At 44.6% G+C, this 19,527-nt stretch overlaps 1 protein-coding gene across 1 annotated transcript in view; it reads left to right on the plus strand.

Moving 5' to 3' along the window:
* Positions 1-19,527, plus strand: part of RIN3 (Ras and Rab interactor 3) — a 109,171-nt gene that overhangs the window by 46,626 nt on the left and 43,018 nt on the right. Inside the window, exon 4 of the mRNA XM_074956141.1 lies at positions 14,761-14,833. Within this exon, the coding sequence (XP_074812242.1) occupies positions 14,761-14,833 (73 nt within the window). The remainder of the gene's footprint in view (positions 1-14,760; positions 14,834-19,527) is intronic.

Raw genomic sequence — 19,527 nt, forward strand, 5'->3', positions numbered from 1 at the left:
ATCACTACAAAAGGTTTTCCCCCCCGCCCCCACTCTCCTGCTGGTAATAGCTCACCTTACCTGACCACTTTCGCTACAGTGTGTATGGTAACACCCATTGTTTCATGTTCTGTGTATATAAATCTCCCCACTGTATTTTCCACTGAACGCATCCGATGAAGTGAGCTGTAGCTCAAGAAAGCTTATGCTCAAATAAATTTGTTATTCTCTAAGGTGCCACAAGTACTCCTTTTCTTTTTACAGGTTAAAGAGGACAATATATATATATACTTTTAAAAGATGATAGCATTGTAGTAATCTGTCAGCTCTGAATGTCTTTTAGGGCTAACCCAGGTTGACCCAGGGGGATCTCTTCTTCAGTTTCTTAGCTCCAGCCCTGTGAGCATCCAAACAGCAAAAAGAGAGGAAAACTTTCTTGTGCCCCTGTTTGTCCCTTGTTCCAGCATTCAAGCTGATGGATGGACTTTCTTGCAAGTAGCACCTTCATGGGTGTGAGAGGGCCGTTAACCAAGTCTTTGTATTGTGATGTTCCACAATGGCCCATTTAGTTTTGATAGCCCTCCTTGATGGGCAGTGGACCATTCCTCCTGTCTGGTTCACAGGTTCAGAGCAGGTATTTTTACAATTATAAAGCAATACTTACAAATCACCTTTTAGCATGCGATACAGACATTACAAGTGAAATTAATGCATGCAGATCTTACCAGCATTCCATAGAGTCTAAACACTAAATGCATTCTTCTAAGTCTAACACCTATCTTGAACAATATGAATGTACAGGTGAGCTGGTCTAGTTTCCAGCTATGAATTTGTCAGTGCTAAGCTGACACCTTCTGTCTTGGCAAGAACTGGCACCTGGTCTGCCAGCGTCACAGGGGGTTTCCAAGAACATCCCTCATCCTTTGACTTTGAAAAGTCCCTTTCTAGTTTTTCTGAGCATCCTAAATTGAGGCCTCGTTTAGCCTCCTTTACCCTTTCAGCAGCCCCCCACCCCCCACTGCGCATCACAAATCCTTGAGTTAATCATGGTTACTCCTACCTGCTCTCTGGATCTACAGTCATAATGAAAGTGATATTTGGATAACTGTGTACCAACAACGCTCCCAGGATCTTCCCACTCCTCAGTCTTGAGTAGAATTAGAGTTTCATAGCATATTCTTGAATGCCATCTATGGCCCTTTATCTATTAGCATCTATAAATCTTCTGTATGATTCTAAAACTGAGAGAGGGAGATGTCTTTCATAGAGCATTCCTCGAGCACCATATATGTTACGTTTCGTGCTTTATACTGAGAAATTATATGAATTAGTCAATATTTTCATTCCTAAAATCCAATTTCATAAAATGTCTGATTCAAACTTAGTTTCTTTCTGTAGTTCTGCAAATACATGTGTATTTTTACTGTGTACCATATAACAATTGTGTTTTCCCTTCCTCTTGACAAAAGAGAGGATGTGAGTCCTTTCCAAATGCGCAGAGCAAGGGGTAAATAAGAGAAGTAATTCACCTCATGTACAAAATAAGGAAGAACAGATAATTTTTGATAAAACCATTAGAGAATTAACCTGGCAAATAAACCAGTGCTAGGGGGTTTTTAGAGCATGAGAGAGCTAAATATGGTAAGTTAAAGTACTATGAGCATCAGGGCTTCAACATGGGTTTTGGTTTATTAGTCTAGGTTCCTAGGCCTCATTCTGCAACCCTGACTCATGTAGTTAGTCCCACTGACTTCAGGACTACTCATGGGAGTGAGGGTTGCAGGTTTGGCCATGAATTCTTGAGACTGACTTTAAATAGATGCTGTTGATCTTTTTCTAAAGGCTTTAACTGAGTTGGTCCTGGATATAATGAGAACTCCTTGCTGAGTCTTGCCTTCAAAGGTATCTGCACTCTTGCACCATCCACTCTAGGGACCTCACCCTCGGGTGCTTAGAGTGACAGGTGCTAGAGCCTTTGTGGTGGTGTCCCTTAGGCTGTGAATATCACTCTCCCCTTGAAATCTAGATCAGCAGCTTCCTCCTCAGATGTGAAATCTTTCTCTTCCTAAGGTGTTCTCTTTAACACCTTCTCCTCCACTCAGACAGATGCACCTAAATCTTCCATTATTTTTATTTGGATCCTCCCTGGTTGGTTGTTTTCTGTACTTTTGAGACTGGTCATTTACTTTATTGCTATAATGTGTATTTCACGTTGCTCTGATGAGGATGTTCTCTACAGTGTCCCGAGTACCTTTAGGAGGACAGTGCTTTTACAAACAATATTGGGCCCTCTCACTCCCTACTGCAATAAAACCCTTGGGAGAGGGGGTACAGGGTAGGGAATCTCCACTAGGTTGTTTTAATTTTCTTGATGGAGGTTTGTCCCCTGTCATTCTGTTGGGATGCAGGGTTTTCCCCTCTCTGGAACAGACCACAGGGCCAACCCACAAATCCTGGCAAGTGATCACCTGGAGGCAAAAATCTTCTGCACAGAGTCCCTGTACCTCTGATCAGGTTCTGTACCCCAGGTATTTCCTCTCCTGCCCCCAACTTTGCTCATGGGCAGAGCTCCAGCAGCTAATGACTGACCCAGGATGCCCCTTTAAAAGAGAAACCCCAGACAGAGAGGTAGGGTCCAGTGGAAAGATAACCCAGCCTAAAATGTGTATTCAACTCATAAAATCACACTGAAGAACTCCAAACACATAATGCAGATAGCCTGTCGAATGTGGTCTGAACGAGAACTGTGGGCCTCATTATGTAATAATTACTCACCTAAGCAACCCCCTGGAAGTCACACTAATGAATAAAACCCAACCACCCTCCTTCCAAAGTTCATGTAACGTGGTGGTTGGGCTGTTATAAAGAGGATGGGGATCAATTGTTCTCTATGTCCATTGAGGGTAGGACAAGAAGTAATGGGCTTAATCTACAGCAAGGGAGATTTAGGTCAAATATTAGGAAAAAGTTTGTAACTATAAGGATAGTTAAGTACTGGCACAGCTACCGACATCAGTGAGTTTACTCTAAAGGTATATTTGGCCCACTAACTTAATGTAAGACTGAGTTGGGACTTCAGCAATCAGGGCTCTTTTTTTTTTTTCATTACTGCTCTGGTCTGAAAAATTCTGAGGTTTAAGTCAAAATAATGCCTGATGTAACTCCACTGACTTCAGTGAGGTTACACCTGGGTTGAATTTGAGCATAATTGAAATCCTTAAACAAACTTAACAAAAGCAAACAACTTTGATATTATAAATGGAAATAAGATGTTCCAGATTATCCAAACTTGGTGGTATTTGTAATGAGACACAATGAAGTAGGTTATGGTGCATGATACCTTGGCTTATAGTATGCTGTGTGTATCCATATAGTAGGTCATGCTAGTACGTTGGCTTATAGACAGCAATTGTACTTCAGTGCACAGAAAACAGTTTCGAGGCAAAGCCAAAAAGGATACATAATGCACCTTGATAGGAAAGGTGCTGAAAATTACTGCCCTCGGAAGAAATTTAGGAGCAATCTCTGAATATTCTCCCAAAACTTGCAGAGATAATAGCAGAGAAGATGTTGGCAAAGCAATCCAGTATCAAAGCACTGGTCCTGGTTGGACCAATCAGAGTTTTATATCCTGCACTGATCACCTTATTTGGCCTATCATAGAGAGAGGCCCAATTCATGAAGTTAAGAGCTAGATCCAGATTCCAACTTCTCCAGAAGTTGAGGAGGAAGGATGGAATTTCAGAGATCAAACTTTGGAGCACTCCACTCTGGACCCATCTCTAGTTTAGGCTCACGTACTTGTTCCCACAAGCAGATGGGTATTACTATTGGAAGCAGCTGTGAAAGCAAGCAGCACCGATGAGTCAAAACAACAATTCACGGAGCTGAAGGAGCTCCTGGAATAAGAGGAAGTTCAGAAGGGTGGGAATTAGTTAGGCAAAGGGAAGAGACAAAGAACAGTGGAGCAAGGAAGTTGCTCCAACAGCTGAACTTCTGCAACTGATTTCCTTAGCTGCACTATTTCAAGCGGATATGCTTTCTAATGCATCACAGCCAGCTAACTTAAACCCGACTACCATGTTGTTTCAGCTATTTCCTGACTCCTGCCCAACCCCTCTCCTCCTTTCCAAGCACCAGTGAAAAGAAAACTCTGTGATTATGGACTGCTGTCATTTGAACTGAGTGATATGAGGAAAGTTTAAGATGAATTAATGGTGGCTGTGAGTGTACTGTGAGGCTCTCTGTAGCAGTGGCTCTCAGACTGTACCCCTTTCAGGAGTCTGATTTGTCTCGCGTACCCCCAAGTTACACCTCACTTAAAACCTACTTGCTCACAAAATCAGACATAATACAAAAGTGTCACAGCGCACTATTACTGAAAATTGCTTACTTTCTCATTTTTACCATACACTTATAAAATAAATCAACTGGAATACAAATATTGCACTTACATTTCAGTGTATAGTATATAGAGCAGTATAAACGAGTCACTCTGTATGAAATTTTAGTTTGTACGGACTTCGCTAGTGCTTTTTATGTAGCCTGTTGTAAAATTAAGCAAATATCTAAATGAGTTGATGTGCCCCCTGGAAGACCTCTGCATACCTCCAGGGTACACATACCATGGTTGAGAACCACTGCTCTGTAGTGTGTAAGTAACCTTGGCCAACAGCTAGCAATTTTTAAAAAAGACTGCATATTTTACACAAAGACATGCAATCGGGTGGGATAGACAGTCCTGAGGGGGCGCTCTGTATATTTCCCATAAGCTCAGATATAAATAAAAACAACAGCCCTGATCATATCCCCTAATCAGAGAGAGGTGAAGGCCCTGTGCATACTGTCACATCCCATCCACATGGAAATGGGGTTTAACTGCCTCAGACGCTGAGTCTCCCTTTCCCCTGACCTTGCACGGGGTGTGCCAGGGTTCAGAGTGGGCACTGAGCAGGGGAAGAGAGAGCAGACTAATATGAATTGAAATAAATAATATGTACATTGTTGTTAGATGTTCTGCAGTGGCTCAAATTTCCACAAGCCACTTCTAGTGCAATTGTCTGCTGTGCTTTGTTTACAGCAATAGAAAAACTAAATGTCACCATGGTAATCAATGGCAGATCCCTCTCATTTACTTGTTTACATTTTTGTCTAGTGCATATAGTGGTGTTAGGGTTGCCAGGCGTCTGGTTTGTGACTGGAATGCCTGTTTGAAAAGGGACCCTGGTGGCTCCAGTTGGCACCCCTGAGCAAGCCATTAAAATCCGGTCAGCAGAGTAGCAGGGGCCTGGGGCTAAGGCAGGCCTGCCCTGGCTCCACGCAGCTCTCGGGAGCAGCCACCAGGTCCCTGCAGCTCCTAGACACATGGGCAGCCAGGTCCAGCTCCACTGCTCCCACTGGCTGGGAATTGCGACCAATGGGAGCTGTGGACGTGAGGGCAGTGTGTAGAGCCTCCCTGGCCACCCATGCGCTTAGGGACTGTAGGGACCTTGCAGACACTTCCTGGGAGTCGTGGTAAGCGCCGTCAGGAGCCCGCATCCCAAACTGTCCCCTCCCACACCCAAACTCCCTCCTGGAGCCTGCACGCCGCAACCCCCACCTCAACCCCCTGTCCCAGCCTGGAGCCTCTTTCTGCATGCCACACCCCCAGCTGGAGCCTTCACACCCCCTGCCCCAGTGAAAGTGAGTGAGGGTGGGTGGGGGAGAGCGAGCGACGGAGGGAGGGGGGATGGAGCGAGCAGGGGCAGGGCCTCAGAGAAGAGATGGGATGCGGTGGGGCCTCAGGGAAGGGGCGGGACACGGGTGTGGCAGGGATGTTTAGATTTGTGCGATTAGAAAGTTGGCAACCCTAAGTGTTGTTCTGGCATCTATAACAGCCCTGGAGACTGACCTCCTGACACTCTGAAAAAGACAGGCCCCTGGTAAGAGTGAGGGGATACTTCAGTCTCCAGGGCCCATTCGCTCCCTAGGGCTTGTCCACATAGTGTATTAGTCTGCACCAGAGGGGCGTAAATTCTAGTGTGCACTAGAGTGTTGCTCAGTAACTGGCCAGTGTGAGCCCTGCAAACATGCACTAAAAGTTCCCTAGAGTACATTATTGTAGTCCTGTTTCACACAGTACTAATTTAATCACTGAGTGGCAACTTGTGTTAATGATCTTTGTAATGTGAATATTTGTCTAGAAGTATTGCCAGCTCGTGCAATTTTATCATGAGTCTTGTTGTGTCTTTTTCTTAAAGCACCAGCTGATGGAATCAATAAATTACATGAAATCTCAGCTTCCATTTAAAAAGAAAAAAAGTCCCAAACCCTTAGGTTAGGGTTGCCAGGTGTCCGGTTTTCAACCAGAATGCCCAATCAAAAGGGGGCCCTGGTGGCTCTGGACAGTACTGCTGACTGGATTGTTAAAAGTCTGGTTGGTGGTGCATGGGGGCTAAGACAGGCTCTCTGGCTCCCTACGGCTCCCGGAAGCAGCTGGCACGTCCCTGCAGCCCCTAAGTGCAGGGGCAGCCAGGGAGGTTCCGCGTGCCCTGAGTACTGGCTCCACAGCTCCCATTGGCCAGGAACCAGGGCCAATAGGGGTGGGGTCTGCAGGTGCAGGCATTGTGCAGAGCTGCCTGGCCCCTCTGCCTAGGGGCCCCAGGGACATGCTGGCCACTTCTGGGAGCCGCCTAAGGTAAGCACTTACCAGAGCTCACATCCCCTCATGCACCCCAAACCTCTCATCCCTGGCCCCACCCAGAGTGTGTACCCCTAGCTGGAGTCCTCACCTCCTCCCACACCCCAACCCCCTGTCCCAGCCCTGAGCCCCGTCCCACACCCAAACTCCCTCCCAGATCCTGAACCCTGCACCCGCTCCTACACCCCAACCCCCTCATCCCCGGCCCCATCCCAGAGCCCACAACCCCAGCTGGAGCCCTCACCCCCCCCCCCCGCACACCAACATCCTGCCCCAGCCCAGAGCCTCCTCCCAGACTCCAAACCCCTCATTTCTGGCGACACCCCAGAGCCCGCACCCCCAGCCAGAGCCCTCATCCCTCCCACACCTGAACCCTCTGCCCCAGCCCAAAGCCCCATCCCACACTCTGAACCCCTTGGCCCCAGCCCAGAACCGCCTTCTGCACCCCACACCCCTCATCCCCGGCCCCACGCAAGAACTCGCATCCCCAGCCGGAGCCCTCGCCTCCTTCCGCACCCTTACCCCTTGCCCCAACCCAGTGAAAATGTGTGAGGGTGGGGAATCATAGAATATCAGGGTTGGAAGGGACCTCAGGAGGTCATCTAGTCCAACCCCCTGCTCAAAGCAGGACCAATCCCCAATTAAAATATCCCAGCCAGGGCTTTGTCAAGCCTGACCTTAAAAACGTCTAAGGAAGGAGATTCTATCACCTCCCTAGGTAACGCATTCCAGTGTTTCACCACCCTCCTAGTGAAAAAGTTTTTCCTAATATACAGCCTAAACCTCCCCCACTGCAACTTGAGACCATTACTCCTTGTCCTGTCATCTTCTACCACTGAGAATAGTCTAGAACCATCCTCTTTGGAACCACCTCTCAGGTAGTTGAAAGCAGCTATCAAATCCCCCCTCATTCTTCTCTTCTGCAGACTAAACAATCCCAGTTCCCTCAGCCTCTCCTCATAAGTCATGTGTTCCAGACCCCTAATCATTTTAGTTGCCCTTCACTGGACTCTCTCCAATTTTTCCACATCCTTCTTGTAGTGTGGGGCCCAAAACTGGACACAGTACTCCAGATGAGGCCTCACCAATGTCGAATAGAGGGGAATGATCACGTCCCTCGATCTGCTGGCTATGCCCCTACTTATACATCCCAAAATGCCATTGGCCTTCTTGGCAACAAGGGCACACTATTGACTCATATCCAGCTTCTCGTCCACTGTCACCCCTAGGTCCTTTTCCGCAGAACTGCTGCCGAGCCATTCGGTCCCTAGTCTGTAGCAGTGCATTGGATTCTTCCATCCTAAGTGCAGGACCCTGCACTTATCCTTGTTGAACCTCATCAGATTTCTTTTGGCCCAATCCTCCAATTTGTCTAGGTCCCTCTGTATCCTATCCCTACCTGCCACCGTATCTACCACTCCTCCTAGTTTAGTATCATCCGCAAATTTGCTGAGGGTGCAAGCCACACCATCCTCCAGATCATTTATGAAGATATTAAACCGGCCCCAGGACCAATCCTTGGGGCACTCCACTTGATACCGGCTGCCATCTAGACATGGAGCCATTGATCACTACCCGTTGAGCCCGACAATCTAGCCAACTTTCTACCCACCTTATAGTGCATTCATCCAGCCCATACTTCTTTAACTTGCTGACAAGAATACTGTGGGAGACCATGTCAAAAGCTTTGCTAAAGTCAAGAAACAATACATCCACTGCTTTCCCTTCATCCACAGAACCAGTAATCTCATCATAGAAGGCGATTAGATTAGTCAGGCATGACCTTCCCTTGGTGAATCCATGCTGACTGTTCCTGATCACTTTCCTCTCGTGTAAGTGCTTCAGGATTGATTCCTTGAGGACCTGCTCCATGATTTTTCTGGGGACTGAGGTGAGGCTGACTGGCCTGTAGTTCCGAGGATTCTCCTTCTTCCCTTTTTTTTCACTCTGCCGACTACATGCACTTAGAGCATTTGTATGGGGACACACACAATTGACTGTATAAAAACGCTTTCTACAAAACCGACTTCTATAAATTCAACCTAATTTCGTAGTGTAGACATACTTAGTGAACTGGAAAGGGAAGTGGCATCTGGGTGGAAGGGATCAGACACACAGAGAGAGGCAGGGGGCAGTGAGTGGAGGTAGCAGAAAGCCTGATAGCTGGACCATGGAAAAGCCAAAAGCTCAGCAAGATTCAAAAAAAGGAATAGCCATTCATATGAATAACACCTACATTTTCACTGTCAGGATAGAAATTTACAAGGGATATTTATCCTCATTAGTCAGATTATAAGCAGATGCCAACTGCCTAACTGGAGGTATAAATTCCCCAATGATAAGCTTATCCCATTAAGGTGTTTCCTGCACTGTGCTCTGAATTACTGGTACTGGCCGTTGTCAGAGACAAGAGATTGGATTAAGTGGAATGCAAGTCTGATTTGGCAATTCCTGTGTTGCTAAAAGTGCTCCTCGTTAGCATGAACAAGTGAGCTACCCGTACACTGCTGCCTGGGACGAAGAGCTCAATTGTCTAAAGGGAGGGAGTGTGATCAGTGGACAGAGTAGGTGACTGAGGCTGTGTACACTTACAGTGGTGTAGAGAGCACGTACACTGTATCAATAGCAGTGGAGATGCTGGGCACTGCTTAGGAGAGTAAAGACAGGCCAGAACCTTTGGGTGTGTACATGCCTAGCCACTGCTTCCCCCAGCTCTTTTTAGCAGGGAAGGTCTCCAGCAGCGGAGAAAAGGCTCTGGCAGGGAGGACAGCAGGGAAAGACTCCAGCAGCTCCCACTGCAGCAGCCTTTCCCCTCTGCAGGGAACTGCCGGAGCCTTTCCCCCCTACTTTCCCCCTGCTGGAGTCTTTTACTGCCACATATAACATACCATAGTGTGGATCCAGCCTGCTTCTTACTGTGATGTGTAGCTACACATACCCTATATGCTGCTGTCAGTGTCGACAAAACCTGAGAGACTGTCCCTAATTCTGCTATGGGATCGGTGTGGGCAAGCCACTTAACATCTTTGCCTCATTTTCTCCATCTGTAATAATAACGCTTACTAGCTCCAGGGCTGTTGTCAGGCTAAGTTAGTGTTGTCAAACTTTGAGGGCCTCACATGTAAGGTGTGTTATAAGTGGAAAGTATTTTCTATCCCATAAGCCATGTTTGAGTGATCCTGGAAGCAGGTCACTTTTCAGCTGATGTGTAGTTCGGTACCACAGACTGATTTCCACCTTTCGTCAGACTGGTTGTGGTGGGCGTAGGTTCTCTGCTATTCCCACATTCCCAATGCTGGAAATTCTGGTAATTTTAAGGGGTTCCCATTCAGAAGATTCAGCTGAGCTGTGTGCATAGAATGGAAGCTTAGGCAAACAGCTGAGTGGGATATTGTTAAAAATGATAGCAGGAAGTTGTAGTCTCTCAGAAGCTCTCCTTCAGGTTCACCAGTACTGTTCAGTATAGTATGAAAATGCATGGGGAGCATAAAATCTCACCATTTATACTTGAACTGTGTTTAACATCTCTTTAATGTGCTTCCCATTTTAAACCTGAAACCCTTGTGCATACACTTTTTCTGAGGTGACAAACTCGCTTTCTATGTGGCTTCTATGTAAACATACTATTGCTTATCAGTGGCTATTTTTCTTTTCTGTCAACTGGATTTCTCCATGAAGAATTTAAAAAAAGATTTTCCTCATTTTTACACTAGGCTTTAAACCAGTAGGATTGTGGGAAACACCTGCTGGAAAGATGGCCACACTGCTCTGTTCTTTAATCCCCACTCTGGCTTTTTTTGCTTGATTTTCATTTGCAGGAAGAGTGATGCAAAATCTCTGTTTCATCATTATAGATGGAGGCAAGACATGTAGTTCTAGGGTAATGCTGCCTTACACTGATCTGCAAACTGCCTTAAACATAACCCAAAGGATTCAGTGTTTCTAACACTGCTACTTTTAATCAGCACCCCTCATCTGTGCCCTTGTCTTAGTGACTGAATTGGAACATATTATATATAATACTTTGCATTTGTACAGTGCTTGCTTTGATGATTTCAAAGAGCTTAACAAATATTAATGAATTAAGACTCACACAAGTCTACACTAGGTACTTACATTGCATGGAGTAAAATGAGGAAACTGAGGCACATAGAGTTTACGTGATTTGCCCAAGAAGTCGGTGACTGAGCTGGGAATAGAATTTAGAATTTCTGATTCCCATTCCAGTACCTTAACGTCAAGAATTTCCTTCATGCTGTGAGGCAGTATGCTGGGAGGGTGGCCCTTTAAGCTAGAAACATCACTCTTTTGATTGACTCCTCTACCCTTTCAAAGCAGATTCTAACCTCCTATATACAGTTGGAAAGTTTGGCTTTTCACTTGAGTGGCTTCATTCCAGTTCTTGAACCCTCCCTTCAATATATCAAATTGCTTCCTTCAGAATCTCACTGAAAATTTCCCTTTTCTATTTAGCTTATGATTGATTCTCTCTGCAAAGTGTTTCATTATGCTGTGTGTTAGAACTAGAGAACTACATTGTTCACAAAATGAGAGAGAAAAACTGGTGTTTAGTAAATTTTAAAAAAAATCAGAAACTGCAAATCCCATACATTTTTATTCTGTGTTAACTATACAGCATAAGAACTAAGGGTCAAAGTTTAAACAGTGGGCTCCCTTCTTGTACCAACAGACACTGGTTAGGTCATTTTAAATGTCTACAGCCTTGTCCACACTGGATAGGATTTGCTGGTATAGCTATAGCAATATAGCAATACTGACACACCCTCCTAGTGAAGACTCAGCTAATACTGAACAAACAGCTGGGCTGGATTTAACCAGCTCCCTAAGGGTTCTCTGGTAATCCTTGCATGGTGTAATTAGTGTAATGGCTCTGTGCCACCCCCTCCCAGGGAGAAAGGTGTCCATAAACCCAGCGATTCCCTGACTGCCAGAATGGCCCTTGGAGAGGATATAATTTAGAGTAACCCTGATGCTCTTTTAGATTATGCCAGGGACCAGACCAGACTGTGGCCAGCTCCAAGATCAGAAGTGTCTCCATGTCTGCTGCACTAAGGGCTTCTCTCCACAGCAAATCAGGGTGTGAACGTACAACAACAGCCTCACTACACAGTAACTGGTTGTGTGGACCCTGCTAGCATGCACACAAAGCAGTGCACTTTGATGTACTACAGTTTGAAATGGGAGTATGTCAGAAAGCACTAGGGAACTTTTAGAGGATGATAGCAGGGTCCATGTAGCTTGTTAGTGCATGGCAGGCTAGTGCGCTGTAGAGTTACACCCAAGACCATAAACTGACTCCCTGTGGAGACAAGCCCTGACTGTATCTTGTCCGCAGCTGAAGATCCAGGGTGAAATCCAGGCCACAACTGAAGTCAATGGCTAAAGTCCCATTGACTTCAATAGGGTAGGGATTTCACCCCTAGCCTGTTTCTTTTCCATAGCTCCCTCGAGATGAATCTATATAGGTGAGCCGTGGCAGAATTTCAGATTAAATATGTTAATCATACAGCTTGGGGTTTTCTGAATGATTTTCGCTGTATCCTAAAACTTAAGAACATCCCCCCCCAGAAATTCAGGGAGTGGAAAATGGATTTTGAGGTCTGTGTTTCAATATGGACATCTCTAATTTATAAGAGAAATGATAGTTACAGATGCATTCAGTACATTGAACCATTGCACCCATGGTACCTATTGCAATCCTGGTAACCATGAACCTCCACGTAGGGTGAAGATACCTGAATCTGATCTCGCTTACACAGGTTTAACACCAATCTAACCCCATTGAGTGAAATCCTGGCCCCTATTGAAACCAATAGCAAAACTCCCATTGATTTCAAAGGGCCCAGGATTCCACCCATTACTTTCAGTGGAATTATTCTTGATTTACACTAGTGCACATAAAAGGAGAATGAAGCCCAAGTAGTTTAATTAAAAAATGACATACTGTGTAGGTGTTCCACTGTCTTGCAGAATAACAACATGCAAGGACAGGCAGGGAGCAACTAGTTAGAATGTCACTTGAAATTAGAGAATCCCCAAATGGAAATTTTACCTTCTATTCAATATTAGCCAAGGCATTCCAAATCTGCATAATCCTGCATGCACTGTAATATACTGCTATTCATAGTGGAAAGGAAAAGGAAGATTCATTCTAAATACTTTTAGTAGGTGATTCTATTGTAAATGTGGCAATATTTCTCTACTGCTGGGCTGTTATAAATAGGTTGGTGCTCAATGTGCCGCTTTGCTATTATGGAAGGAAATTCTGAAGCAGACAATCAAACAAAAGATTGCCATCTAAGACTGTTCTAAAATTGATTATGCTGTCCTGTCTGAACTGTATTCAATGTGTTATGTACCAAATTGCACTGAATTATCTGAATCAAAAGTTCACTATTAAGCCTCTAAAATTCAATAATCTGGGGTGCATTGACATCCTATCATATAATAATCTATTTTAAATTATCATTAAATGCTATGGGTCCTGTGTAGTATGTTAAAATTCCATCTCTCTCTCTCTCACTCACACACAGTATTTGTAAGATTGTAGCATTAATCTATGTATAGTGGGGGTGCTGAGAACCATTGAACCCCCTGTAAACCCTGTGTATGATAGAAACCACTTCAAGCCAGGGGGTGCAGCTGCACCCTGGCACCCCTAGTTCCAGCACCTATGCAGTGGCCAGAGCATTTACTGGTAGCCCAAGATGGATATAAATATATATAGTTGATACAGAGGTTTTGGCCATTATCGTTTGTATTGTTACACGGTAATGGCCAAAACCCCTACAATAATGTAAGTATTTTGCACTATTACTGCAAAACACTCTAGTATATATTTCTATGATGGAGGAAGCCTTAAAGAATCTTTGCAACAAAATTTTATACTCTCTTTTATCATTAAAAACAAATCTCTCCCACTGTAAAATACATAGAGAAAGGTACATAAAAGAGGGGGAAATATACTGACAAACTAGGGTTGCCAACTTTCTAATCGCACAAAACTGAACACCCTTGCTCCGCCCCTGTCTTCCTCTTCCCTGAGACCCTGCCCCCCACTTGCTCCATCCCCCCTTCCTCTGTCATTCTCTCTCCCCCACCCTCACTCACTTTCACTGGGCTGGGGCAGGGGGTTGGGGTGCAGGACGGGGTGCAGAGTGTGGGCTCCAGGAGGGAGTTTGGGTGCAGGAGGGGGCTCAGGGCTGGGGCAGGGAGTTAGGGTGCAGGAGGAGGCGTAGGGTCCGGGGTCCAGGAGGAGGTTCTGACCTGGGGCAGGAGGTTGGGGCGTGGGAGGGGGTTCAGCCTGCCCTGACTCCACATGGCTTCTGGAAGTGGCCGGCATGTCCCTGCAGCCCCGAGCGCCAGCTCCACAGCTCCCATTGGCCGCCGGCACCTGTGGGCACAGGCAGCACGTACCGCGCAGACCCAGCTGGCCGCCCCTGCGCTTAAGAGCTGGACTTGACAGCTGCTTCCAAGAGCCACGCGGACCCAGGGCAGGCAGAGAGCCTGCCTTAGCCCCTCTGCGCTGCAGATCGGAAGCTGCCTGAGGTAAGTGCTGACAGGGTCCCTTTTTGACCAGGCGTTCCAGTTAAAAACCAGACTCCTAGCAACCCTATGACACACACATACAGCAGAAAAATAATTATTTGCATTTTTAACTTCAAAATGCTTTTCCCATCCAGACAAACACACATGTAGATATGGGGAGAGAAACATGCAAATGAGAACAGCCACATGTATGTTCCAAAACTTCCATCTGTCAGTGACAGATTTAACTAGAACAAAGTGTGTTTGGCTGTGATCTATTTTTTCATCCCACTATTTCTATTATCATCATAATATATTGACTTCCTCTAAATTAACTAATATTAAGTTATGCTGGGTCATCAACCCTCCTCTGCTTCCCTGAAAAATCTTTTTACAATATGCCATCTGAAGCCAGTTCTCTGCCATTTGTACTAATCCAAATGTTGGCTAGGAAAACACTTACCCTCAGATGAGTGAGAGTCAAACCCATCCGACTTTTCCCCCATAGGGCTCAGTGAGAGCAGTTGCTGAATGCTTTTCTTTTTTCTCATCAGTACTGTACCTGGAAGGATCTGTTCTAGTGTTTGAGGACATCTTCAAACTGGTAGCATTCTACTGTGTCAGTAGGTAAGTTGGACTCATTGAGTTCATAGAGGGATTGGTTCATGCATGGCTGGGGTAACACCGTGGCCTGAACTGGTTTTTGCCCTCTCTTGTGGTGGTGCTTCTATATTTGACTTGAGGGCATGCTTAAGTCAGAAGGAAGGACAGCTTGGTCTATAAATGCAAGCTTCCTGTATGAACTAATGTTATATCTAAGAGCATGCAAAGTAATCAATTCTTAAATGATCTTTCTCCTTTCCTTCTCTGCACAGCTTCAATTGCAGAGCAAGGGGCAAGTTTTTGTTGTCAGGGTAACTCCATTGACATCAGTGATTCACACCAGTAGCACAAAGAGCAACACCTGGCCTTAGAAATGCAAACATTATTCTTCTTCCTTTTAAAAGATGAAGATGGGATGGCAGAGGGGAGAATACTGTCATTGAGAATGAATTCGAGATTGGCCCACATTGTGAAGTTCTGGCCCAGATTTAAATTCAAACTTCCCCAGAGTTTGGAATTCAGACCATTATGCAAAGAGGCCCAGTCACAAGATTCAGGTTCAGGTCTGAGACCAGATCCAAACTTCCCCAGTGTTTAGGGATAGGATGTTCACACACTGTGTTCCCATCTCTAAAAGCTCTGCTACACTTTTGTACAGTAAAGTCCCAAGTTGTACACCTTCCAGTAGTGTTACTTCTGGAGCTCAGGGGAACTCGATGGGTTTAGATCACAAAGGTTTGGCAAACCTTGTTTTCAGCCTTTCACAATCCTAGAGCCTCGCTTTGTGTCTTCATGTTCGAACAACCTCAAACACAAAAGTATCATGGTGAAATCATGCAAAATCTACAAGTATCCCGTGTAATGAAACCACAACCATAATCTACTTGGGTTCACTCCAAACTTAGCCCTGACTCACAGAAAGGCTCATGCCCCTTGGCTTTCAGACTCTAGTTATTACTACAGAGCTGTCCTTAGTCGTTACAGACGTAACTCCCATTGACTTCCCTGGAAGTTTTGTCTAAAGTCTGCAGGACTTGGGCCCACAGCTGGAGCACAGCATTCTGCACAGTAGCTGGGCAATGGAATTTTTGGTGAAAGGTGTCACAGTTAACCTACTGTTACAAAAAGTCCCATGGAATCATCAATGTTCATACAGAGCAGACAGGACCTGAGTTTAAATTCTGCAAGCCTGAGAACAGACCTTGGTTTAGCTATTCCATGCCGGAAGTTTGGACTAATAAACTAATCCTTCCACTTTAGAGGAATCTGAATCTAATCCAGATGGAGATGGAAGTCTTGGTGTTACCTGGGTTACTTCTATTAATTGACCAGCATTAAACAAAAAAATATTGCAGGAGAGAGGAGTTAACACCAGGCATTTATTTAGAGACAGAAATTCAAAATATACTGTATAGACGCTAGAGTGGAAAAGACTTGTTATGACATCTTGTCCATTTCAGCAGGGCCAGGCCCTCTCTTATGTAATACCTGGATAACCTAGCCTATGCATCTACAGTAATCCAGTCTAATTTAATCTACACTTTTATGCCAACCATATCGCTGTGACAATCTGAGCATCCTACTCCTACTTTATGTAGTCGAGTTTTAAATTCAACTTGAATCATAGGACTGGAAGGGACCTCGAGAGGTCATCTAGTCCAATCCCCTGCACTCAAGGCAAGACTAAGTATTATCTAGACCATCCCTGACAGGTGTTTGTCCAACCTGCTCTTAAAAATCCCCAGTGATGGAGATTCCACCACCTCCCTAGGCAATTTATTCCAGTGCTTAACCACTCTGACAGTTAGGAAGATTTTCCTAATGTCCAACCTAAACCATCCTTGCTGTAATTTAAGCCCATTGCTTCTTGTCCTATCCTCAGAGGTTAAGAACAATTTTTCTCCCTCCTCCCGTAACAACCTTTTATGTACTTGAAAACTGTTATCATGTCCCCTCTCAGTCTTCTCTTCTCCAGACTAAACAAACCCAATTTTTTCAACCTTCCCTCATAGGTCATGTTTTCTATACCTTTAATCATTTTTGTTGCTCTTCGCTGGACTTTCTCCAATTTGTCCACATCTTTCCTGAAATATGGTGCCCAGAACTGGACACAATACAGTTGAGGCCTAATCAGTGCAGAGTAGAGCAGAAGAATTACTTCTCGTGTCTTGCTTACAACACTCTTGCTAATACATCCCAAAATGATGTTCACTTTTTTTGCAACAGCGTTACACTGTTGACTCATATTTAGCTTGTGATCCACTATGCTGTCATTCCTAGTGCAAAGACTATGATCTTTATAGTGATTGTTCACATTATAAGACAGGTCTGATTTTCATTTATCCTAATGCTACTTTACACTGCTTGAGCTGTGTAAAAGGGCCACAAGGTACATTTAAGGACACTTACACTGCCAGAGTGGTGTAAACAGCCTTCGTGCAGAGTCTCTAATCATATGATCCACTGAGAAAAAGACCACTCAACTCACTTCTGCGTTGCAATTCTAGTAATGCCTATTGCAGCTAAAAATGTACATTCTCAACAGAGAGGAAAATGTTTCTCTTAGTTTCTTTTATAAATGACATTACTGAATGTAACCTATGCTCTTGATGTTTCTACTATTTTCAGAGATTGCTGTCAGATAAGAGAAGGTAAATGGGAAATAATTTTCAGACAGCACTAGATTAAAACAAAGGCTATTAAGCACTGGCCTTCCACTGCTGGGAGTTTGTAAGAGTCCAGCATATGCTCCCGAGTGCTGATGAGTTGTGTGACCTCTGCTCAGACTCTAGTAAATAGTAATCTATAAATAATTGGAAACAATTTATTGTAGCTGAGAGCCTCTGCTCAGGAGAAAGCTAGGTCTGTTCTGGCATGGTGGCTAAATTACCTCGAACCACTAAAATAGTACCTGTAGGTGAATGGGTGATTTGGTGGCAGCCCAGGTAGTGAATAAAATAGATTTTTTTTCTAGGGGTTTCATTTCTTAGTATTTTCTAAGTTACAAATATTTACCTAAATAAAAAACGAAGCCAATTCCCACCCCCACATATCCCACACCCAGACCCATACGAATAACAGAATAAGAGAAGGCCAATGGCTCACACTCTGTTCCTCTTTTACACCAAAAAATTTTCCATGCAAAGAGATCCAAACATAAACTCAGCTTATTAAAAATAGTTACACAATTACGTGCTCAGTGATGCACATAATAGCCATGTTAAGGGTTTTCCCTTCGCCCTCCCCTGGTTCTTGTCACACAGACAGAAAGCAGAAGACCAGAAATCCAAAGTGCAGGCAATGCAATATTTATTGGGGTTAATCAAGCAAGCATGTCCATAGCTCTGTATGCTGCAGAGCCTTCACGGTCCCCTTTCCCTTCCTTAGCAGACATAATTATACCTGTACTGCATGCCCTTGGTCCCACCCCTCACAATTTATGGTCATTTTCCATTTTGGAGGGTCTTGGGTCCAGGGGCTTCAGTACCACCTCTTTTGTATCCCATGGGAGGGGTAAGGAGTGAGGTTGTGCTTCAGTCAGGGACAGGCATTTCTTTGGCTTTTAGCTTTTCTTATACCTTCCCCACATCCTCCTCGCCCCCCCAGACTGGTTGCTTGACCTTATCTCAGGAGAGGAGTTGAGGCAGGACTGTCCTTCAAGTGTGCGCTCGTATATTAAACTCCCACTTTACCTAGCAACACTTTAGCTCTATTTCTTATCTCTTCTCGCCCCATCTGCTTGTGGGCAGATGTAACACACAGTGTCTTGTTCTTTGTTCACACGTATTAGTAAGAATATAAAAATATCAAAAGTCAAATGGGCAAACAAGACCCAGAATTCTATCTCGGGCAAATATACAGGCCTGAATACTACATTATCATCACTAGCACTCCTAACAAGCCATGGCGCGTGCATTTCAGTCAGCAAAATATACACCCTTTTGTAAGGGGGAAGGCAGTTCACAGTGGGTTCATCTACCAACACACGAGACCTTCTCAGAACTGCAAAGTCATACGGTTTTTTTTAAATAGAGACCATCCAGTCATGTGGTTAGTTTTTCTAAATATGATTTCCTGCTGCTTGCAGAACGGTTAGCTAAGCTTTTTCACACATAAAGCCATGCAGACCCAGCTCTTCACTGTCTTGTTAATTTTATTATTGACTTTGAAGGGCCTTGTTAGGATGGGGAGTCGGGAGAGACAGTATAGCAAATTATTGTTAGACAAGGAGCAAACCTAAACAATTTGTAGTGATCCCAAAAGCATAATTACCATAGAACTCAGAGTGAAGGTTTATTTCAGTGGAATCCAGCTAACACCCGTCACATTTTCCTTATAAAAATTCTACACCTTCCAAAACCCCAAATGTTAGAAAGTCTAGGAATAGACGACTCATGAATGCAGCCAGTTTCCCACTGCCCAGATGATCCTTCACCAGTCACTCTGTCACATCACTCAGTGTAGCCAGACCCTACTCCATAATCCTACTTTGCTATTTAGAATCTAAAATATGTTAAGCTCCGATTTTATGTAAAGGAGGGAGGCGGAGTAGGAAGAGATGAGAAAAGTGATAGAGGAAAGTCTGTTACCCCAAGATAATTCGAATTATAAGTATTAATTCATAACTTTGTACATACTTATTATTCTTTATTATTTGTACTGCAGTAGCACCTAGGAGCCCCCACTAATGGGCCAGGCCCCCCCGTGCTAGGAACTGT

This window comes from Natator depressus, chromosome 6 (assembly GCF_965152275.1).
Source record: "Natator depressus isolate rNatDep1 chromosome 6, rNatDep2.hap1, whole genome shotgun sequence".
Classification (NCBI taxonomy): Eukaryota; Metazoa; Chordata; order Testudines; family Cheloniidae; genus Natator; species Natator depressus.